At 46.7% G+C, this 24234-nt stretch overlaps 1 protein-coding gene across 3 annotated transcripts in view; it reads left to right on the top strand.

Annotated features, from left to right (window-relative positions):
* The first annotated feature begins 1376 nt into the window (after positions 1–1376).
* Positions 1377–24234, top strand: part of dclk1a (doublecortin-like kinase 1a) — a 43699-nt gene continuing 20841 nt past the window's right edge. For 2 of the 3 annotated variants that reach the window (XM_076031724.1, XM_076031726.1), the window contains exons 1-5: positions 1377–1505; positions 2149–2544; positions 3320–3672; positions 15218–15317; positions 18323–18430. In XM_076031724.1, the coding sequence (XP_075887839.1) occupies positions 2184–2544; positions 3320–3672; positions 15218–15317; positions 18323–18430 (922 nt within the window). In that variant the 5' untranslated portion in view covers positions 1377–1505; positions 2149–2183. Of the gene's footprint in view, positions 1506–2145; positions 2545–3319; positions 3673–15217; positions 15318–18322; positions 18431–24234 lie in introns of all 3 variants that reach the window. The other variant, XM_076031725.1, reaches the window with a different exon arrangement.

Here is a 24234-nt window from a genome sequence, read left to right as displayed (position 1 = left end):
CACGCTGAATGGCTGGCGTCAGGAGACTGTGATGTAGGTCAGTCGTTTTTATAGCTTCCATTTCCCTGCCAGAAACTATTTCCTGTTTTCTTTGTGCCCAAAGGAGTAAACAATCTGACTTTGGAGCAGAAAAAGTGTCCTGTTCCCTTCTCCAAAACGTACATCACTGACGCTTGCACAGTGTGTTAAAGTATTCATGCGCAGATGTGGCTTTATTTCAGACTGAATATGCACAGGAGTAAAATCAGACGAGTCAAACTGTATTTGAATCACTGGAAAAGATGCCTTGGCTAGTTGAGTTGGACCCAATGCTCCGGTGTCATTTTCAGATTTTTAGTTTTTATTCTGTCTCCCAATGTAGTGGCCTTGCTTGACCAATTGTTTTAAAAGCAAACAAATAAATTGAATCTCTAGACTTCCTGGGAAAGAGGTACCATTTGTGACGTCACAAATGACTGGTTTTAAACCAACTGTAAAAGCATCAGTGCTAACAATAGAAGTAAAACACGAATTTCTGTCATTAATGTTTTGGTTTTTTTTTTTTTTTAAATCAGTTTCAACGAGCTGGAAATACCCACAAACGAGTGTATACTAAGCGTACTGTCAGGGTTAAAACAGTGGTCACTTTAATTTGGCGTAATATGAAACCTGAAAGCACCTTTGGGACCACAAAGTCTACAGTGGCGCGAGTGTTTTACCCAACACCCCGTCTAAATACTCTCGTGGATTGAGCATAATGCTGCCCTGTGTACACAATCCTCCAGTCTACTTACACGATTTCATCATCGACGCTGATTCTTGTCAGTAAATGTACATGTCAGGCATTCAAAGCTGAAGGATTGGTGTGCGGCGACCGTTTGAAGAAAAGGCTCCTCTTCATATTTCATGAAAGAGAACGACCCCCTCCCCGACACACACACACACACACACACACACACACACACACACACACACACACACGCTCACGCGGCCAACGCGTGTCTCCAGAGTGGGGGGCGTGCACGCGTTACGAGTGTAGGTTTGCATCCAAATGAGGGGTGGGGGCGCTGAATGGAAATCACGACAGAGTGACGTGGAAGAAGTGGGAGAGGGAGAGGGAGAGAGAGTGAGGGAGGGGAAGCAGCTGCTACCAAGTCCATTCCGAGTCCAGTCCTGCCTCCTGCTTCGCGCGCACGCACGCACACACGCACGCACTCACTCACTCACTCACTCACACACACACACACACACACACACACACACACACACACACACACACACACACACACTTCTCCCGGTGGGTTTGGACGCGCGGTGGGGCGCATCAGCTGGACAACAAAAGAGAGAGAGCAGCGCCGCACCGAGGGGGAGGACCCGGCGAGGAGGGGATCGCCGTACGCTTCCAGCAGCCAGTGTCGTCGTCAGAAGAAAGAAGAAGTGCACTGTTTTCTTTGGTCATCAGCTGGGACAGAAGACAGCAGCAGCTCTGGAGGTGACCGTCACTGAGGCGTTGATCGCTCGCGTAGGTGAGTCCAGCACTTTGCTTTGCTTTTGTTTCTTTACTGCGTGATTCCAGGCACTCGTGATCGCGAGGCTCGCGTCTTTTTTTCCTTTTTGTTGTTGTTGTTGTTGTTTTTGCTGTTTACGTCATATGAACCCCGTAATTCACGCCAGTCGTCTAACAGTGCGTTGGTGCTGTTTTGAACCATTTGCGCCTGTCACCGGTGAGAAGCTGCTGCGCCCCCAGCTGAGAGCAGCCGCGCGGCTTGTTAATATTAATGAAGGGCTGAATTAAAAAGCTGCTATCGATTCGTCGTGACTATTGGTTGTGGAGGTGGTACCCCCCCCCCCCTTCTCCTCCTCCTCTTCCTCCTCCTCCTCCTCCTCCTCCTCCCCACGCACCTCCTTCCCCCTCCACCTCCTGTGTCGGTCTTGGCGCGCGTCAACCTCGGACGCACGCTCGTCATGAAGCACGCTGTCCACCGCGCGGCTTAACAACACTTAATCTGTCATTAGGGGGTTATTCTGAGAGCGCAGGCCTCCTGCACCCGGCCACGTCCAAAACTTCTCCTTCCTTCCACCGACGCATCCTGCGTGGAAAGATTAAAAAATAAACCAATAAATAAACTTTTCTCTCCTGCTTTTGTCTCAACCCGCCGCCGCCAGCAGACAGTACCGCGGTGCTTGTGAGCCTCGGCAGCGAGATGGAGATGGAGCACTTCGACGACCGGGACAAAGGTCAGAGGCACAGCCGCTCCAGCGCCAGGATGAACGGGGTGATGAGCCCGACGCACAGCGCCCACTGCAGCCTGTACCGCAGCCGCACGCTCAAGACCCTGACGGAGGAGAAGCGGGCCAAGAAGGTGCGCTTCTACCGCAACGGGGACCGCTACTTCAACGGCATCGTGTACGCCATCTCCACGGACAAGTTCCGGACCTTCGACGCCCTGCTAGCGGACCTGACGCGCTCCCTGTCCGACAGCGTCAACCTGCCGCAGGGGGTCCGGACTATCTACAACCTGGAGGGCACTAAGAAGATCACCGCCATCGAGCAGCTGGTGGAAGGTGAGTGGAAGGAGCGGCAGCGGCTTCGCAACTTTTGGACCATCAGGGTGGCTGACGTTGCTTGGTAACTCAAAACAAAAGGAGCTGTTTTCCAGTAGTCAGCTGTAGTGTTACCTTGAATCTGTCCCCCCACTTAAAGACTCATCTTGAAGTTTGTGATATAATTCGATTTGTTTTAATTATTGTTGACTAGTGATTAATAGATTAATAGATTCCTCATTCAGATTTGTCCACTAACAGCTTTTATTACATCACCTGCATAAATTCCTCAGCAGTTTTTCGCATCCTCCCACTCTTTTGTTCTCTAAGTTCTTTCTTAAATGTGTGGAATAATATCATGGAGAGGCGTAGGAGGTAGGAACGAAAAGCAGACAAACTCTGGGTGTGGGAAACAGAAAACTATTTATTTCAACAAATAAACAAAAAGTCAAGCAAAGTTGTCCTCATGGGGTAACACATCCAAAACGGGACACTGACAATGAGACCACCAAGACAAGATAACAACCGCACACTGACAAAGGCAGACAAGGACTATTTATACAAGAGAACACAGGTGAGATCAATCGAGGGCAGGACTGACAAATAGTCACAGGTGAAAATCATGGGACAGAAAGCAGGAAACAGGAAGCAAAATACGTAAAACACAAGTGGAAACAAGACTATCAAGATAAAGCAAGAAAAACTGAGACAACAGACCTTGACAAATAATTGAGATATTTTGAGCAACTCTCCTAGTAATATGCCATTATTCTCTCCGACTTCTCCCCGCCGACAGGCGAAAGCTACGTCTGCAGCTCCATCGAAGCCTACAAAAAGTTGGACTACGGAAAAAATGTCAACCCCAACTGGTCCGTCAATGTCAAGGCCTCAGCCGTAGCCTCCCGCGGGCCTCCCGCCCTGGGGTGCGGCAGCAAGGCCGGGGTCCAGGAGAGCCGCGAGCTCAAGGACTTCATCCGGCCGAAGCTGGTGACTGTGGTGCGGAGCGGCGTCAAGCCCCGCAAGGCTGTGAGGATCCTGCTCAACAAGAAGACGGCCCACTCCTACGAGCAGGTGCTGACCGACATCACCGACGCCATCAAGCTGGACTCGGGGGTGGTGAAGAAGATCTACACGCTGGAGGGGAAACTGGTAAGATCAGAAACGGTGGAACCATAACCTTGTTTAAAACGCTGTCTGTGTTTCTGGATGCCAGCGCAAAGATTTAAAGTCGCTTGTGTTTTTCATTTTTCACAAATGTGAGATGTCATTTTGCATGTCTGTGATAAATGAAAAACACAAAGTATTTTGTTTGGATTGAAGACGTGATGAATCCCATACATGAGGTTAACGCCAAGCCTCATTTCTCAAGGCAGAATCAGGAGTAGAAGATAAAAAGCAGGTGAGACGTTCATGGCAAACACAATTTAGTCAATTAAGCGCATTTATACAGTGACCACAAAAAAACGTCCTCTTGGATCGATTCCAGAGTTGCATGAGTCTGTTTTTTTTCTTGTCGGAGAGAAGTTTATTCACCTTGAATTGCTGTACGCTTTAATTATTGGTGTCGTTTGAATATCAACATTCCGTCCCGCTCCCCTCCACCATCCCCTCCGCTCCCCACAGGGGCTCAGAAAACAGTCAATATTTTTTTCTGCCTCCTCTCCCTGAATGAGGCGTCCCAGTTCGCAGCGAGAGCCGTCGATGCGGTGAAATCGACGCCATAAAAAGAGGTCGAGAGGAGGTGACGCGGATCCATGAATGGAGTCTGGTCTGTCATCGACGCGCTCCCGTTGTGCGTGCCAGAGCGTCGCCTCTGAACACGGAAATAAAAAAAAACGAGTCACAAAACCCCCCCACCCTCCCTCACCCGCCCGGACGGCCCTCCCACTGGTCGTCGGGCTCCCGCTCTCGCTGCTGAGGGAGGGAGACGCTATGAAAAGCAGCGCAGGCTTTGAAAGAGGTGTTGCACCGACACGCCGACGCATGTTTCGTCACCGCGGCTGCATTCGGTGGAATATTTCTGCCATCCACACGTCAGACCCCCTTTCTTATTTTGTCTGCCTGCCTCTCGCTCTCTCTCTCTCTCTCTCGCTCTCTCGCTCTCTCTCTCGCTCTCTCGCTCTCTCTGGCTCCACGTCGCAGCAGCAGACAGTTTTCTCTCCTGGCAGCGGCCCTGCGAGGGACTCCCTCGTTTGGAAACAGGTTGCACCGCGAACGCACTGCCACCGAGTGTTGTTAAAAAAAAGTGGTGATCACAACTAAAGCGGCCAGTTTTTGTGCTTCTCGTGATTTGGCTCTTTGCTTCACTGTCCTCTGTGAAGCCACTTGACTAATTTCTAAAGATTATTCCCCGTTCATCAAGCAGCAGCCTGTCCTGCCATGTGAAGCCCTGGCGGTCTAATTGAAACGTCCACTGCGCAACCTGCCAGGACTGTTTTCCTAATCTGACCTGCTGCTAGGGCCCCGGCATCAGCCAATAAACCTCCAGGATTCGGCTTTCCCTGAGAAATCTGCTGCAGGGGATTAAACACATGCTTTTCCCCAATCCGTCCTCGCCGCGTTGTGCGTTACACAGTTTGGCTGCTGCTTCAGCCTTCTGAAACTGCAAGTATGATGAGTGTCTTTCTGCTATTTTTAGCCTCCTTATTGATGGGGCTGGTAGGCATGGTAACGCACTCACCGACCAAAATGCGCTGGGCTTGGCTGTGTGAACGATCAACTCCTCCTCACGTCTGCATCTCAGGGCGGACGCACGTGAGCGAGTTTGGGGATTACTTGTGTGACGTGGAGAGACTTGGCAAGGGTCCGCTTGAGAAACTTTTCTTTTCTACGTAAGTTTGTCACGGAGAGCCAAGTCCTTAACAAGACCTGTTTATGATTAGCTGAAAGGAAGAAAAGAAACACCTGATAGGGTTGAACTTAAACCCTGAGCAAAATGTGTGTAATCCATGGCGAGCACACAAGCACGTGCTTGTAGAATTAGACTCAGTGTATCACAAAATATACAGCTTTTTGATTCATTAATTAGCACAAGACCACTAGGACAATTCTCTGAAGTGATAATGCTGTACGCCGAGTAAAGGGTGGTATGACAGCACGACCCTCGATGACCCTTGAATATACATTATTGAAGAGCAAGAGTGTGCAGAAGGTGATTACCTGAGTGCTGCATGACGTCAGCTGAGCCGTGTGTCATTCATAGAGCCGACAGCAGAAGTAGGTTTCTGGGCCTTGACTGCCGCTGACGCCGAGTCCCTGCAGAGCCGCAGAACCTGGAGAGATAGCATCTGACAGGTCACAGCTCAGGCACCGCGCCTTCATTAACCCCTGTAAATGAGGCCAGAGACTGTTCATCCCCACACTGAGCTCGTCCCTTCTAGACCTTTCCTCCCGCTGACAGAAATTGCAGTAACTGGTGGAACATTACCACGGTTGCTAAGGGGGTCAAGCAGCGTGTTATCATTGCTCTCAGCCATCAAAGGTCAGGTGTGGAATGTCAACGACCTGCATCGGCAGAATTGTCTTTGAAGGCAGTGGAATTGGTGATTAAGAAGCAAAGACATCAGAGGTCTTTCATGATGCAAAATCTGCTGTACAAGTCCAATTATTGTCTTGTCTTGTCTTGTATTGTATTGTATTGTATTGTATTGCCTCCAAGCCAGTCAGCGAACTCCACATCGATGGGAAAAGTTCACGCTTTTCCTTCTTTTGCTAGCTCCGTGGTTCAGAAAAGGTGTGCAAAAACACATGGTTATAGTAATAAACCTTTTATGATGTCACAAAGGGCACTCAAGCACTCACTCTGCCAGGTTAACGGCGGTGACTCCTGCCGTCCGTCGGTTCTTTGACCTCCCTGTAGCTACCTGGGTTTTGTCCCCTTGCAAACATGCAGGAGGGGAAGTGAAGCAGAAAGTTGGAATGGACAGTTTTTTGCAGGAGGCTGTAAACAAAGGGCTAAATATGCTCCTGTCTTGAGATCTAATGGGCTTTTTTGGTAACTAATAGTTTGAGGCTACTTCCTTGGAGATGAAACATAAGGATCTAGCAATACTTTACTGTAACAGTGGCCCGTTAAAATGGCTGTTTTCCTCTTGGCCACCATCTCCTTAGTGCCATTATGGACACAGTGCCTGTGACACACTTAATGGTAATTAGATTTGGACAGCTGACATACGTGAGCATCCGATATGTGCCCCACACTCACCCTGAGCTCTACCTCCACCCACTGTGAGATCACATTTCCGTCTGTAATGCGAGCGAGTGAGAGAGAAGGAGGTGGATCAAGTTGTGGCCACACTGAACGCGGTCAGCGTTTCTGTCCTGTCTGTTGTGGCTGTATTTTTAGCTTGACCATAACCTCATATTCCTCCTTCACTCTGGCTCCTTTTCTACTGCGATTTGATGCGGTTGCCTGGTAACTAGCCCCACCGCCCGCCCGCCCGTTGTGATGTCACACAATAGCACGACCTGGGCCGAGAGCGGTCTGATCAAGAAGACAGACGAGCCCTAAGTGGCTTAGCACGTGGACATGGCTGGCCTATTAATACAACTAAGCTGTGTTTACACACACACAGACACCGGCACGCACACACACACACACACACACACATGCAGACACCCCGTTGGACCCCAGCTGCCGGCCTTCTGCCTTTGAGGACTCATGCATACTGAGGTGCAGATAGCAGTGCACTCTCTCTCTCTTTGTCTCTCTCTCTCTCTCTCTCTTTGTCTCTCTCGCTCTCTCTCTCTCTCTCTCTCCCCCTCCCTTTTTTCTAATGGACCCGTCTAGATTGACACTCATGCATCACTGCCCATTAACTGCAGGCTGTCATCAGTCTGCGCATAAAGCGAGGCCTCTCAGTCATCTATTGGCTTGGTTGATTCTGTTTTAGTGGCTCATTAAGGAGCTCTAATGTGCACCTCTATTTGCCGGTGCCGCGACCAATTCCGGTTGAAATAAATTATGTTATTTAATTTAAATACTTTATAAACCCTGCGAACCCAACCCTAGCGATCTGACTTACAACTTGTTTTTATAACTTTATAGCCCATATTTTAAACCTTGCACCGCAGCTGGAGTGCACGTCTTGTATGTCTGTCTTAAAGCACAAGCTGGTTTTTGTATTAGTTAAGCAACTAATTGATCAGTTTCAGTTGTGATGGGTTGTGAAAGCAGGAAGTGACTGCATAGAGTTGCAACAAAAACCACAGAAGAAGACGAGGTGGAAACACAGGGGGAGCAGTTCATAACCTGGCTGCTGCTGCAGACTAGTGTAGATGCTGTAATACAGCAGTTAGTTAGTTAGTTAATGAGTGAGTTAGTTAGTTAGCTAGTTAGTCTCTTATTCAATCACATTGTTATAACCACACACACTTGTTTCCAACTCTCTCTCCTTTCAAGTGTGACGTCTGGTCGGTTCCACCACACAAAGTGTCATCAGATCAGCTGCCATGATATTCTGAGGCACGAAGAAGAACTTCACAAGTTTCTTACCATGTCTATGTATATCAGTATTATATCTTAACCTCGCCTCTGCCTTCTCCGTTTCTCAAAACTCTTGTCGCATTTGATTTGCAGAGTTCAACAGGGAGATGTCTCTGCCTAATTGGCGTTGACGCCTCGGCGGGGAGTCTGAGCGTGAGCGAGAGCTACGACGACGGCTCCCCTCAGGCTCCTGTTGGGGGGGTGTGGTGGTGCGAGGTGGAGCCATTTGTTCAGTACCAGTATCTGCAGTGCAGCTTTGACTTCTCAGACTGCGCTGTTGGCCACTTCCCCTCCTTGTTGGCAGGACTGAGGGGCGTTTCACTTTCCTCCTCTCCCTGCAGCCTCCTCACTGCCGGTGCATTTCTCTGCACCTGCGTCGTCTCATATCCTCTCGCACCCCCCGCCACTCTCCTCCCTTTAACTATTTTTTTGGGCTGTGGGAACATCTGCCTGAATCCCTACATGCTCATCCTTCCCTCACTGTTTCCCCCCCCGCTGTTGCGCTGCCATCTACCATTCTTTTACAACCATTTACCCATCGCATGCAACTTCAATTCCAGTGGCAGCAGCATATGGCTCTACCCCCCCCCGCCCCCACCTACTGCTGTCATTGCTGCCTCTCTTTGAAAACCCCCCCGTTTGTCATAATCTCGCCTCTTTTTCTTTTTTTGCCTCCTTCTTGGCTGCCTTCCAGCCCTGCAGCGACTGTGTGAAGGGTGCTAAGCAACATCGCAACAAAAGTGTGCGTTGTGTTGCGGCAGTTGAACGGTTAAAAGCACGTCAGGTTTTTAGTCTGCTATCTAAAGCTCTTTATGTTGGTGATGCCACTTTTTCTCCCGGATGATTGCGATGAAGCAAAGTGTGTCTGTCTGCCTCTGCCTTGATTTGCTGAGTCACAGTTACTCAGCACACCCCTGTGTGTGTGTGTGTGTGTGTGTGTGTGTGTGTGTGTGTGTGTGTGTGTGTGTGTGTGTGTGTGTGTGTGTGTGTGTGTGTGTGTGTGTGTGTGTGTGTGTGTGTGTGTGTGTGTGTGTGTGTGTGTGTGTGTCCCATATTTTGTGCTTTATCCTTGCAGAAAATGACATTCATAAAATGTGACTTAAGGTCTTGTTTTTCCTAACAAATATTTTATTCAGGTTCAAGTTTTTTTTCCCCCTTCTCTTCACCTGCCTTCTGTTTTGCAGTCTGTATCTGTATCTGTATCTGAGTGGATGCGGTCTGCCTGTGGTATCTGAGCATCAACTGCTCACTTGTTACTGCACACACACACAGTCCCACGCAGGCACATGTGCGCTATTGGTGTGCTGCAAATTTCGTCTTTTAATGTCTCTGTAGTGCATACGTGCCTTCTCACTGGGAGCTATGTGAAAACCCAGAGCACCTTTCAGCCGCTCAAAGCCTTCCCGAAAATGGACTCTTAAACTGGCACACGAATGTCCATGTTGTATTTAAAGCACCAAAGACAAAGCGTTCGCATTTTTCCGCCGCTATCAAATCCGCCTCTCCAAATCCATGCAGAGTGACGAGGTAATTGAGTTTTGACTTTTGATACGCAACGCAAATGGAGGAAGGTGAAAACACTGTGGAAACAAAGTAAACTTAGTGATAGGCGCTGATAGTCTGTTAGTTTTCTTCATTGCTTCACTGTGCCGTGGCTGCAACTATCTTGTGTTGGGATTCTGTGATAATGACATTGTTAGGGAAGCTAAATGTATCATCATTGTGAATTAAGAAACGTTGGCACTGGGAGGTGAATGTGGTTTACAAAGCTTGTTATTTTTAGGTCCACCAGCAAGCAGCAAATTCACACAGTGACTCACTCACCTTTGACACCAAGCATCCTGTGTCCTCGCTCACTCCACTAACCTGTGTGCCCACACGTTTCGCGCGCTCATATTTTTATTCACATGCCGCCCGTGAAAACGGAGCAAAAGCTGAAAGTGTGCAGGCGGAATCGAGATCAGTCGATGGAGGGAACGTGTGAGAGAACGAGCACCCAGATCCTCTATGTGCTGTGGGATGGAAGCGAGGCGCAGTGAAATAACATGTTGAGCAAAAAAACAAAACAAAACAAAACAAAACAAAAACTGCCTTGTGAGGAAGGGAACAGAAGGCGAGGCCGTCCTCTGCGCAACCTTTTTGGATTTCAAAAACTTTGCCTCCTCAGAGATGCATGAATGACAGACTGAGACACACTGTCAGAAACACACACACATCCAGGAGCAGCGCAGCCATAAGTTGTTACATAAGAGCTGTTATGCAACAGCGCAGCCAGCCAGTCTGCTGCACTGGTTGGAGGTGAACGCTGATACAGTAGTGCCAGCTCAGCCTGCCGCACGCCGAGCTGGCCTGATCTCACCGCTGCTGCTCTTCCTCCCCTCTCCTCTTCTTCCTCTCCTCCCATAACCCCGTCACCCCCCATCTCCCGCTCCCCTAACCCCCAACATCCGCTCCCAGCTGCCTGATGAAATGGGGCTGATGGAGGCAGCGGTGGGGCAGCTGCTGCGGCTGCTGGAAATCTCCCCTAGGGGGCAGGGTGTTTTGTTTTGTTTTTAATTCTCTGCTGCTGCCTCTGTTACATCGATCTGTGTCCACCCTCCTTCTCGTCACTGTCTGATTATGTCCGTTTGTACGTCCCCCTTATTTCCTCAGGGGACATTATGGAATACGCTGAACTGCAGCCTAATGCATTTGGCTGGTTTCATTTTGATGGTTGATCTGCCAATTAATTACAAGCCACATCCCATCATCTATCAAGTACTAAGTTTGGCCACATCAAACGCTGGGAAAGTAGGACAGAGTTACCAAGTTAGCTTCTTGTCTTTGAAATAAGTGGAAGCGTGTTTTATAGACATGAGTAAATAGAATTACTTCAAAGTTAAATAAGAAAAAAACAACGTCCTCATGGAGCAGCAGGGGATTTTAATTAAGTGTTCAATGGCGCTAGACCTTTTTTCAATCCGTTTGCTCTTCACCCTCCTCCTCTACCTCACTGCCGATTTATCACAAATACTTTAGCCGACGCTTCTTCTATAAATCAATCCATCTGCCACCCTGTGAGTCATCTTGTCCTTCAACGGCCATCTGTCCGTCTGTCCACACACACACACACACACACACACACACACACACACACACACACACACACACACACACACACACACCAAACGTGTGTCGAGTTTTCCCCTGGTCTGAGCAGCAGCGTGTCTCCTCCTCTGGCTGCCTGGCTGCAGTGCTTTCAGCACCGCGGACAGCTCCCCCAGCCTGATCTCCTCCCCTGGCAGGAGGAGAAGCAGCCCTGTGTCTTTGTGGGGAGGATCACCTCGCCACGTCCTTCAAGTCACCGCTGCAGATCTTCTGTGGTGCAGAGGATTAGTGCTTGTAGTCTCTGATCTCGCTCTGTTTTTTTTGTCCTTTTTCCCTCTCTCTCTGTCGCTGTCTCTCTCTCTCTCTCTCTCTCTCTCTCTCCCCCCTCACGTCCTCTCCCGTCTTGTTGTTGAGGAGCCGTCAAAACTCTTTTTCTAAATTTGGCTGCAGCCGGTCGGGTTGCGCTGACCGACGGGCGGCTAATCAGCCGTTCCCTTTGTTAGCTCGCCTGTTAAATGTCACGACGGCGCGCCGTCAGCCTGCGGAGCTGACGGGCACTCAAAAGACAGTGAAATGAGCGCTGTGTGTTTATGTCAGTCATTTGTCCCACGCAACTCTTAGTACAGAACCGCCGGCGAAATCCAACCACACACGGCGTGAAAGCTTTGACTTTCCTGCTTCCCTACGATTGACATGGGGACAAAATAATTAAAAAGATAGAGTAATAATTAGGGTGCTTAATTGTATTGTTGGGTGACAGAAAATGAGAAACATCCAATGTTTGTGTTTGTTTCAATGCGACCTGAGATGCTGGTTTGTTGAGATTGATGTTTTGTCCTCCTGTTTCACACAGTCGTTCATTCAAATCCAAGTTGTCGGTGGTTCTCTGACATGACAGAAACTCTAGAACTGGAACTGTTCTTCATCAAATCCAGCAGTGGGTAGAGGGCGCCCCCGTGTGGTGAAAGTGTGTTCCGTTATTATTCTGACGTTATGCTCTCTTTCAGTGACCCTCTCTCTCTCTCCCCCCCCCCTCTCTCTCTCTCTGTCTCTCTCTGTCTCTCTCTCTCTTCCTCTCGCGCTTTCTCAGAGAGAACTAAATAAAGAGAGTTTACACTCGAGTAGTTGTTTCAGGGAATTTCCACAAGGTGGCGTAGTTGGAGAATAAACAGCAGCCACTGCTTGTTACGCAAGATTTGGGAAGTCATTATTATAGTTGGTAGTTATTTCATGGCTTCATGTTGCGGCCTCGCTGTTACATTTTCCTTGGCTGTTAAACGTGCACGTTGTAAATCCTTTCGTTCCAAAAATCCCGACACCAAGAACTCCGGAAATGCTGCGTATCAGATTAGACTTTAAAATCTCTCTCCTGCCCCCTCCTTCTGATAAATATGCAATCACAAATTAATAAAATCATGCTTTAATTATAATTTTAATTGTATGAGCTATAATTGAACACTTTCCTGTCCTGTTTCACAGATTGAATATTTAGACAGATGATAATGTGATAACGTGACGCATCCCCCCCCCCCCACACACACACATACACATACACACGCTGTTTGCTGTGATGAGCGTGGCCCCTCTTCGCATCGCTTTAATAAAGACGCCGCGGTGACGTTATGAAACAGCCAATTTCCACAGTCGGCTGCTGTTTTCTCCACCGTCTTATTTTCGTCTCTCATTTCCGCTGTTTGTTTTTTCTCCTCCACCGCCGTCCTTGTTTTAGCCGTGTTGGATGTTGTGTAACCGCGCAGTGAGAACGGCACACCAGAGACATCAAAGCAGCTTGTTTTGTCACCAGTGCATCTTTCCTCCTCTTCTGCCTGCTTCCCCCCTCGGTCTGTCGGCTCCATGGCCGACTCTGCGGTTTTCATGCTCGTCTTTATCGTCTTTGTTGCATCCTTTACCTTTTTTCCAGCACTTTTAAATGATCCATTGGTTCCACCTGATTTTAAGCATTTCAGCCCCAGCTATTCTTCTTGATTGCCTTCTCCTTTATTCCAGGCAGGTGTTTGATGGTTGAGCGGACCGTGTGCCGCTGCCATGTTTCAGTGTGTAAATCTGCGGGAATGTCACCATTCCCCAGCGTAACTCTGCCTATAAATTAAACAGAGACCAAGCGGCTCTCATCTCTACCACCGTCGACACATTGAGGATGCGTATACACACACACACACACACACACACACACACACACACACACACACACACACCTAGAGGGCACTATTACCATGGCAACCATACTTTTTCTCACACCCCTCTCAGCATCCAGTACGTGTTGGTGTGGCCTCAGAGGAGAGGAGGCCTGCTTGATGGCTGCTTCCGATCCCTCACACTTCCCTCCGTGAGGCCTGTCTGCAGGCTTCGCTTCCTTTAAAAAATTCCACACGTGTTCATTTCCTCCCTGGATTCCCGACACGTCCGTTGCCCCACAGTTTGGATTCCTCCCCGGGAAGAGCAGCCACAAAAGGCCTCACTGTGTCTAATCCCTGCTTGGTTGGCTCCAGTAGCAGACGGAACAATGACATCAGTCTCGGAGTCGAAAAGCGTTTCTGTGAAAACCCCTGTTTCTGCCACGAGTAGGCGTTTGATTTTAAACTGAAGCTAATGGAGTGTTTTGGAAATAATCAGATTGCTGTCTTGTTAATTAAGGTGGTGGGTATGACACACGCAATCAGATTGCAAAGTAGTTGAGTACATATCAAGACGAGTCCTTTCAAAGTCCAAAGACTTCATTTCATTCAGAGTAATGAACGCGTTAAAACCTCTCTAAGGAACTGGTTACTTTCAAAGCAAAGTAAGTCAGTATTTCAAAAGGTAATAGAGTATTGCAAACGTAATTTAAAAGTAAACTCGCTAACACATTCGCTCTAATTGGAATCTGCTGCTTAATGGCTGTTAATTGCCTCGAAAATGCCCTGGTCACGGTGCAGCGTGTTTCCGTCTCGACTGCGGCGCTGCCAGTTGCGCCTGCAGCCACAACTGAAATAACTCCCGACAAGTTTTTGCAGGGAGATTTTTTTTCACGCTAATCCGCTATTGTCTCGTGCTGTCTGACGGCGCCACTGCCTCACTAGAAAAAAAAAGAAAAAAGATCGGTAATATTGATTGGTGCGGATTGTGATTGTGCGCCTGCGGGCCGTAATTAGAGTTATCTGAGTTATTTGTACAGGGAGCAGACGAGGTGCGGAATAAACCGTCGCCTGAACACAACGGAAAATTAATTAGCAGAAGCCCGCTCCCTGCCCTGCTTGCCACAATAAACAGATTGGAGCTCGGCCTCTCCAGTCGACAGCGTGAAAGATGAAATGGTTTGAATGGTTTGAAAAGAAGGGATGAAACGCTGCTGCTTGGCTTCTGCAGTGTTTCCTTCCTCAGGTCTTTAGTTTTCCGTCTGTGTTGAACGACAGTGACTCATCCGGACCTTCTCTCCTCCCGAGTCGGATATAAACTACATCGTCAGCTCTTATCCAACACTCAACTCTATTTCCAACTTCGGCCTGCCTCACCGCCTATCTACCCCCATCCTGCTTTCTTATTTATCTGCTTGGTTTTTCATTGCCGTTCATGAGAAGCTCCCTGTCTGGAAACGGCCTCTTGGTTTTTTTTTTGTTTCTCTGGACGTCTGGCTCACATACTGCTGTACATCGTCGCCAAATCAGTGAGTCAGCAGCGTCTCCTTGTAGTGGCTGATAGACTGATTACCCGCAGCACCAGCAGCAGCAGCAGCAGCAGTAGTGGCCTGTGGAGGTGGCAGCACCAGCACTGATATGGACAGGCCTCGGTGAGAAGGAACGCCAGCAGACACACACTGAAACACACTAATGTGCTGTTGATTTGTCCTCTGTGGCGCGATGAACGTCTTCCATCCCAACTCAGACAGATGAGGAGAGAGAGGACATTTGCGAGCATGTGCAGACTGACATAAGAGTGCAAGTGCTCCACAGGGTGTGTATGTGGAAGCAGGTGAAAATTGCATTTAAAAGAGGAAAAAAAAGATTGTTGTAAGGATTTCGTAAAAAAGGTGAAAGATTTCACTTCTTTTGGCTCCCCACTTGAGTTGACACTTTAAAAAAAAACACTATGCTAAATTGTCTATCTTCTATTTATTTTTTTTAGGTGTCGTGCCTGCAAGACTTCTTCGGTGACGAGGACATTTTTGTGGCGTGTGGACCAGAAAAGTTCCGCTACCAGGACGACTTGATGCTGGACGAGAGCGGTGAGATGTTGTCACTGACATAGAGGATCTGTGAAGTGGCATTGCCCTTTGTGACATCAAAAATGCTGTTTTTTTTGTTATTTTTTATTTTTTTTTATTTTTTTAAAAAAGAAGCAAATCTGAATCGACAGTGGCTGAATTTTCGATGCTTTGTGTGCACTCTCTGACAAGTGCAGTCAAGAAAAGAGGGAAACTTTGCTCATTTCTGATGGAGTCGACTACCAGGCTGGAAACACTGTAGTTAGAAAACTAAAACTACACTCAATTTTGCATAAATGGAGCACCTTATCACAGCACCTTGTCACAAAAACAATGACAACAGGGCATCGTTTTGCCAGATTAGATTTTTTTTCTCCTTATGCAACAAAGCCATTGGTTGAGCGGAGCCCCGCCTCACTATCTGTCTGGTCCAGGTGGCCTCTTAGATTCTGCACCTCATTATGATTCATGTCCTGCTCTCATCTCTCCTCCTGGTCCACTGCACCTGAGCCATCATCCCGGCTATTGTCTGTGTGTCCCACTCGGGTCTGCAGAGGATGCCTTCTGTCCTCACTTCACCCATCCCTCTGTGTGTGTGTGTGTGTGTGTGTGTGTGTGTGTGTGTGTGTGTGTGTGTGTGTGTGTGTGTGTGTGTGTGTGTGTGTGTGTGTGTGTGTGTGTGTGTGTCTCTCTCTCTCTTTCTCCCTCTCTCTGTCTGCCCTCCTTCTTTGCCATTGCAGTCTGAAGAATCCTGCCCGTTTGCATCTTTAGCACCAGCCCACACTCTTCCTAACTGTGCACTAACTTTTGTTCAAGAATATATTCAATTCTTTTCCACTAAATAAAACTTGTGTGGCCTGGGCCTTTAAAATCTACCCTCCTCTGTGTGCATCATTCACCTCATATATACATTTATATATATAAATATACGTGTGTATATGTATATATATATATATGTATATATATATATATATATATATATATATATATATATATATACATATATATATATATATATGTGTGTTTCTTATATTCTTCCTTTGCTTGCAAAACATCCGACTGGCTCTATCTATTACATAATTGTATCCGCCAGTGTGCAACAGGGCACTTGAGGACAGTTTGCAGGCTACTCGGTTGTCATTAGTCACAGACGAGCGGCTCCACTGATGTTTTTAACCCGTCAGAGTTGTAAAATGTGGAGTGTTTCTTGGCTCTGACTTGGCAGGTTAAACTTCTCCCCACCCTGGCTGGGAAACTGCAGCGGCAGGTGTTATCTAATTCTTATTATCGCGTGCGAGACACGTGTGCTCATCCAGATCTGCAAGTAAAGTTGCTGTTCTAGGAGTCTGCTCTGTCTTAAATGCTCCTTCAAACATGATGATGTGTACACTTCAGATCCAGAGGAGGCAGCTACAAGGTCTATAGCTGTGCTCAGTTTCCCACGATCCACTGTGATCCACGGTAGTCATCATTATAAGTTATTAATATCGTTATAAGTGAGAAGGGACTGGTAAGTCAGTTAGAATTTTCATATTGATTTGATATTTTTTCCCTTGCATTTTGCTGTTTTCTGCTCGTTCATTTCTAAGTTTTATGGGATGTAAAATGAAAACTTAAGTCCTGGTTTCAGTTTTGAAGTTTTTAACATTTGGATGTGCGAAGGGGCAAAGAAACCAGGTGGCAAAATATTTTGCACAGGCTAACATTTCTTTGAATGAACTGCAGAAACATTAACTCAATATTCTTGGGGGTTATGGAGTTGGATCCTTGTTGCCGTTTCAAGTGCATAGAGAAAGCTGCTGTGTATCTGCGTTGACTACTTTTGCTGAAAATGGCTGCCATTCCCGCTGCACCCTGGCGTGGATGACGCAGGTTGCCAGAGCCGGGAGGCAGAGCAGGACAGATGGCAGCGTGTGGGGCCAAACAGACAGGAGGACGTCTTCGCCTTCCCGCAGCATCGCTGTAATTATCACCTCTGCCTCGGCTCCGGCGCGCCGTCACCGCACGTTCTGCATTCTATGTTAATCACTGCGGGCCGAGACGCACACACGCACACGCCGCTCGCCCCGTCGGTAGCGCAAACAGCTGCATGCACTCCTGTCTGGAGCGTTAATGAGCTGTTCCGGAGTGAGAGAGAGGAGTAAAGTTCTGGCGATGAAGGAGGCGGGGACGGCGCTCTCGCGCCTCCTGTTCCCCCAACACTGTGTCTGTAAAATAAATTAGACCCCCCATCCCCACCACCGCTACCCCCCTGTCCCCACCCACCCCGAGTCATGGCTGTCTCAGAGTCTGAAGCAGCATAATAATTGATGTGTGAATGGCAGCCACGCTGAAGGTTAGAGCTCATTTTGCTCGAGGGACCTCGAGGTAAAAGCAATTACGGCTGTTCTGCTATTTAGTGCCCCGGTGTTTTTCCTCCCGCGTCCAAAGGTCAAAACCAATTCAAACACGAACAGCGGCTGGCAGGAAGTCTGCCAAAATGGAATGTCGATCAGACAAAAGCGGCGCTGCGTTTCCGCTCTGGAGCCTTTTTTCCTTTGCTCTGTTTGTGTCGGCGTGACTGTAACAGCACAGCGCCGCGTTCAGGTTGAGATGCAGAGAAACTTTGGATTAGTTTGTCTTGTAAACCTGCTGCACACATAATCTAACTCAAAGGTTGCTCATTTTTTCAGTTCACTGCTCTTTATTCTACATTCCAAACTTCAGTGGAGCAACCTCACGTGATCATTAATGCACGGAGCAGCATATTTAGCCCTCTGTTTGCAGCCTCCCACGAGAACAACTTTATGCTGAAACCGATGGTATGAAGGGGGTTCAAATGCATGAGAGGTGTCTGAGCCAAGGGTGTTGTTGCTCACAGTGCACCTTATGACATCACAAAGGGTCTTTTTTTTCACACAGGAGTGTTTGTTAGCACGTACTTTCTGAAAAGTGGAGCAACTTGGTTTGGGATTCAACCAGACAATGAATTTTTACCAAAAATGGCACCATTAAATACTTTTAAAAAATTCCTCTTTCCTTTGCAGAGTGTCGCCAGGTGAAATCCATAAACTATGGAAAGATGTCTGGCACTCTGAACCGAGCCTCTCCCAGAACCGTCAACATGTTCCGACGCAGCAAGTCCCCTGTCCCCGGTAAGACAGCTCCTGCCTTCTTTCCTCTTTGTCGTTTTTTTTTTTTTTTTTACTGCGCGTCCTCACGTCTGTGTCGTTGCTCAGCTCAACACTGTGTTCTGTCTCTCATCTAATGGACTCACCCTGGAGTTGCTCGCCTCTCCACACCTCCTCGTGTGATCCCTGGGTGTTTTCTGGCTCATTACTTCATCAGCGTTGCAGCAGATGAATACAGAATGCAGAAGCATTGTGTGTGTTTGCTCAGCCTGCCTGTGTGTGTGTGTGGGAAAGAGGGAGAGAAAGAGAGCGCGACAGACAGCAGTGTCTCGCACGCAGATATGAATTCAAATTAAGATGATTTCAGCAGGGATTTGCAGAGAGATGCAGACAGGAACTGACTGATCTCTGAAAAACATTCAGGGAGCAGAAAGAAGATGAGAGAAAATGAGAGATAGTGGACTCAGTCTCGCTGTCCTTCATCTGACTGATGCACCAATGAAATGCTATTAAATACTGAGGCTGTGCACCTCCACATGTGCTATTATGGCCGTGTCATATTCTGTAAGTTCTTTTAGCTCAGGAGGAGGAGAACAAAGACATCTTGTTAATGTACACAAGTTTCCATATTTCTGCTGAGAATTCTGGCTTGGACTTGCAAAGACCAGCAGGTGCTGTTTGTGTTTTTCTTCTGTCAGGATGCCATTGCTGCAGCGGCATCCATTCGTGTAGTTCCAGTTTGTTTTCTTTCTTTTTTTAATCTTATTTCACAGCGCGGAAACACGCAAGGTTGTGAGATGATTTAATAGCTGATGCAATTTACAAAAACTCCTGTGAAAAGAGTCTTTTGCTCTAACATGCAGGCACATCTGAAGATTCTCTTTAAAGGTCCCTTTATTATTTACATTCATTTACATTTTTTTTTTTTTACATCCTGGACGTTGGTGGAGCAGCCTGGTATGATTGAATATTTAAAAAATATATAAATAAACAGCATATTTAGCCCTCTGTTGTAGCCTCCCAGAAAAAAAAACTGCAAATAGCTGAACCTTCCTTGTTGTTTTAATGGAGACAAAAACAGGAGGCAGTGGGTTGTCATGCCTCCTTGTGACATCACAATGGGCTGGTTTAGCATTTGCTTGATAGGGACCTTTAAAATGCAGGAGAAGCCGAGCAGTGATTTATGTGTTTGTGTGGCGCATAGCGGGAAACAGTGAGAGCGAGAGAAATGGCTGGAATAAAACAGATGAAGATCCAGAGGCAAATGAACTTTGGGAGGGAAAAAGGTTATGAGTCATCGCAGGTCTCTGGCTGCTGCGAGTCTGGAATGAAAGTGTACGGCGGTGCGCGTGCACGCGTGCGAGACAAAGCGAGAGGCGGGTGGGGAGCCGACTCTTCTCGGGGTTGCCACGGAAACATGGCACAGCAGGAGCGGCCTCAGACACAACAGCCGGCGACGGCCTTATAAGGCAGCGCCTTCCTGTTGCGCTGGCCTGCGGTGGAGAAGCGGCGCTGGCTGACTGGCGCTGGGTCCTCGCTGGAACCCTGAGTCAGAGGGTCCCCGGCGTCCTCTCCGCTTCTCGCAATGTTTCCCTTCTAGCACCGCTTCCGTCCCTCAGCCCCAGCTGACTGTTCAGCCCTGCGGTTACTGTTCCGCTGCTCCGTGAAAACATCATCGGTTTGCACCTGAGGCGCTGAGAGCACAGAGACAAGGACAAAAGGACAAAAAGAAAAAAAGAAAAAAAGAAAAAAAGGAAAAAATATGTATATATATATATATATGTACATAAATATATGTATATATATTTATGTATATATATATGTATATAATGTATATATATTATGTATATATGTATATATATGTATATATATATATATATATATATATATATATACATATATATATATATATATATACAAATATATATATATATAAATATATAAATATATATATATATATATATAAATATATATATATATATATATATATATATATATATATATATATATATATATATATATATATATATATATATATATATATATATATATATATATACGTGTGTGTGTGTCTCTGTAGGTGTATGTGAGGGTGAAGGGTTGTTTGTCTTTGTTTGTCTCTAAGTGGCCCTGTGATGAACTGGCCACTTGTCCAGGGTGTCACCTTGCCTTCGCCCTATGACAGCTGGAGGCTCCAGCAGACTCCCGCAGCCCTGAGTTCAGGAACAAGCGGGTATTGAAAATGGATGGATGGATATATATTTAGACACATATAGTGAATCGCTTATCTCAGACTTACTTACTATTGTTGCTGTTGTTATTGTTTTTTCATTGTTATTCAAATTGCCTACCCCCTCCCCAGTTCTTTGGAATTGTCTTTTCACAAGTTAACAGCCAAAAGCTGCTGATACTGTGTGCTGTCCAGCACTGACTGCAGATGGGACCATTCTCTTGTGATTTCACAGTCCAGCTAAGAGGCCTTATGTGGCATCTCGCCACTCTCACCACTCTGGAAAGACTGTCACCACAGAGAGGTTTCACTGTGAAATTAGCAGCATAGCAAGCACATTTAAATCAAAACATTATTGTGTCTTTTCCCTTTTTGAACTAGTGTTCTTGTTTGTGTTTTACTAGTTTCAGGAAATTTTATGTGACATTTAAAGTCAAATTCAGTGGGTATTTTATGAGCCAGGGCCATGAGCCACGAGCTGCGGCTTTAGGAATGTGATCATCAGCTCGGATTGTTCTTAGAGAGGCAAAGGCCAACAGCTCATTATTTTCTGAGAATAATTCACGCCTTCACTTCTTCACCTTTAGATTATTGTAATTCTCTACACAAGTCAGACCGGATCATTACATCACACCTGCATTGTCTCCCAGTCGTCCTCTGGATCGTGTTCAGGAATGCATCCCTCTGATTGGCACGGTGACACCCTAACTGTCTCCACATTTACAGATTTAAGAATGAATTTGTCACTGCAACTGTTGGCATCTTCGACAACACGTTGTGATTGGCCTCCCTGCAACATCTGTGCACCTTGTTTCATTATGAATGTATGTTATGTCTGTTGCTGTGTTGGATTATTTTGTGTTGCCAGTCACAGAGACAATTCAGCACCGAGGACAAGGAACCAATTCAATTGCTTTAGTAAATTCCCAGATCTAGAGGTGATAGAAATGTGTCAGTAGAGTGGAAGAGCTGCCAGGACACTTGGTCAGATTAAAACGCAGCTATAGGCACATTTTCCTCTTCACAAGCTTTAAGTCCTACAGCTGTGCAAGATACCTCAGACTGTGGGTGGTTTCATTTTCTTTCTTTCGTTTGCGTATGTGAATAGAAACTCTTTTAAAAAAAAGTTATGTTGATGATTTGTGTAACTTAGACATCACTTTCTTTGTTCAACTAAGTTAGTTTTTAATTCTGCTGCATAAACAAAGTTTGACTTAATATTGTGTAAGTCAGCTGTAACTGGGTCAGCCCCATATCTCCTCAGACTGATGCATTTAAAAGGAAATGGAGCAGTCACTTGATTGCAGCAACCTTTTGGTCCAAGAGCACAACACTCAAAATTAAAAAAAAATGAAGAATTTGCAGAAATATTTAATTAAACAGCGACTGGGAGACAGATTTCATTTCTCTTCAAAGCTGGCCGCCGGTTCTCAGGTGCGCCCTGGAAGTCACTTCTTCCTTTCCCAGTCTGGCCAGCCAACACAGGCATTAATAATAACACCGCTTATCACATCTAATAATCTGGACCGAGACGCTGCACAGGGAGGATGTGGATCTCATGTGTGATAGCCAAGGGACGAGAGAGAGAGAGAGAGATAGAGAGAGGGAGAGAGAGAGAGAGAGAGAGAGAGACGAGGACTGCCGAAGTGTGAGATATCTCACCACCTGGTGTCTCAGTCCCTGTGTGTGTGTGTGTGTGTGTGTGTGTGTGTGTGTGTGTGTGTGTGTGTGTGTGTGTCTGGCTGGCTGGCTGCTGTTCATTCTGTCTGTTTGTAACTCTGACCTTGTCGTTGCTGAGCTGTGTGTGTGTGTGTGTGTGTGTGTGTGTGTGTGTGTGTGTGTGTGTGTGTGTGTGTGTGTGTGTGGTGTGTGGTGTGTGGTGTGTGTGTGTGTGTGTGTGTGTGTGTGTGTCGCTAAGAAGATAAAAAGATAAAGGATTTGAAGCCTCAAAGAAGGCTCACAGATATTCCATCAGGTTTAAACTGCTGTCATGATCTAATTCATCTTCAAATGTTTATCCTACACCAAACAAACTTTGACTGAATTCCAGTATGTGAATATATATATTTGCTTATAAGTTAACACAACAACACATTGTCTATTCTGTTCTGAGAACACGAGCCTTCTGAGGGGACTGATGAGTCAATTTTGGCGAAAGAGAGAGGGAGGGGGAGAGCGAGAGAGAGGGAGAGAGACGGAGAGAGAGGGAGAGAGAGGGAACATAAAAACAAGATAAACACCTCATCGGGCTGCTTCCCAACACAGGTAGAATTAAACTTATCTTACTTGTTTCTGGAGAATAAGAAAAACATAACCGGGGAGACTTCTGGGATGTTGCATAAGAGAAGACACTGAGGATGGAAGATGTTCTCCGGCTGAACCCTTTCATGGCAGCTTTGCAGTTAACGGCTCCTGTTTGAACCCTGACATCCTTCTCTGCCAGGCTCCAACAGATAGCGCTTTCAAACGATCTTAATCTTTTATGGCTACCACAACTAATCAGTTTCCTTTTAGCAGGTGAAACCGGGAGGAGGCCGTGGGGACACTAGAGGGTTGGGGAGAAGATAAACAGGAAGTGGCCTCTAGCCTTGGTGCTGCTGAAGAGATTGGCTTTCTCTGCAGTAATGGTGGTTTCATAAAAACCAGAGGCATTTTATCTTTCAAAGGACACCAAAAATGCAACCAACAAACTTTGGTAAGACTTTATTTCAACTTTGTGGCACATAGGAAGTCTGTCAGGGCATTGATGTGCAAATAATATCTCACAAATAGGATGTCTTGATCTGTAGCTTCGTGGTCACTATTCTATCATTATGCAAGCACAACCAAATTTTGAGGAGTCTTTCGGCTTTCCCAGAGAAAGACAATTAAAAATAGTTACATTTTTTGTTTTTTTGTTTTTTTTTACAGAAATATCGCACAAATAAATATGTTAAAACCATACAGAATATAAAAGACATAAAACACCTCTATTTCCAGAATTAAAGGAAATGAAGTAATTCACAGTTTATCAGTAAGACACTAAAACAGTAGGAAGTAAGTAAGATTATTTGGACTGTAACAGTAAAAGAATTTGGTTGGCCAACTCCAGTGGAATCGGCAGTTACCAGGCGGAAACAGGAGGCAAAATCCAGAACATGTTGGAATCCATCAGCCTTGCCGGTCCACTGTGATCCACCAAACGAGGTGCAAACTTTTTCTGACTCACTCCAAATGCCAAACAGCGTATTAAGCGCTAACGAAAAACAGCTGAAGTCACCAAGCGATGTCAACATCAATCCTCACGCTGCGTGGGCAGGCGGCTGCGTGTCAGCCCGACATTGTCATCGCTCGAGAGTCGTACGGAGGTGATCTCATGACCCCGGCTGAGTACCTAAACACACACACACATACACACACACACACAGAATGATGCGAGAAAACAGTTTTGCACTCAGGCACGCAAGAGTTGCTCTCCCCTTGGCTCCATCTGTCTCTCTACTCCCCCTCTGATGCTTCACACTGGCTAAAATGAAGTGCAGGAGGACTGCAGATGGTGTCTGCAGGCATCACTTCAGATACTTGGGGGCTCTCACCCTTTTTAAGGCTGGCCTGATGA

The sequence above is a fragment of the Nelusetta ayraudi genome, unplaced genomic scaffold (assembly GCF_046127955.1).
Source record: "Nelusetta ayraudi isolate G7.1 ecotype Tasmania unplaced genomic scaffold, CSIRO-AGI_Nayr_v1 ptg000033l, whole genome shotgun sequence".
NCBI classification, from domain to species: Eukaryota; Metazoa; Chordata; class Actinopteri; order Tetraodontiformes; family Monacanthidae; genus Nelusetta; species Nelusetta ayraudi.
This window is presented reverse-complemented; position numbering and strand designations above follow the sequence as displayed.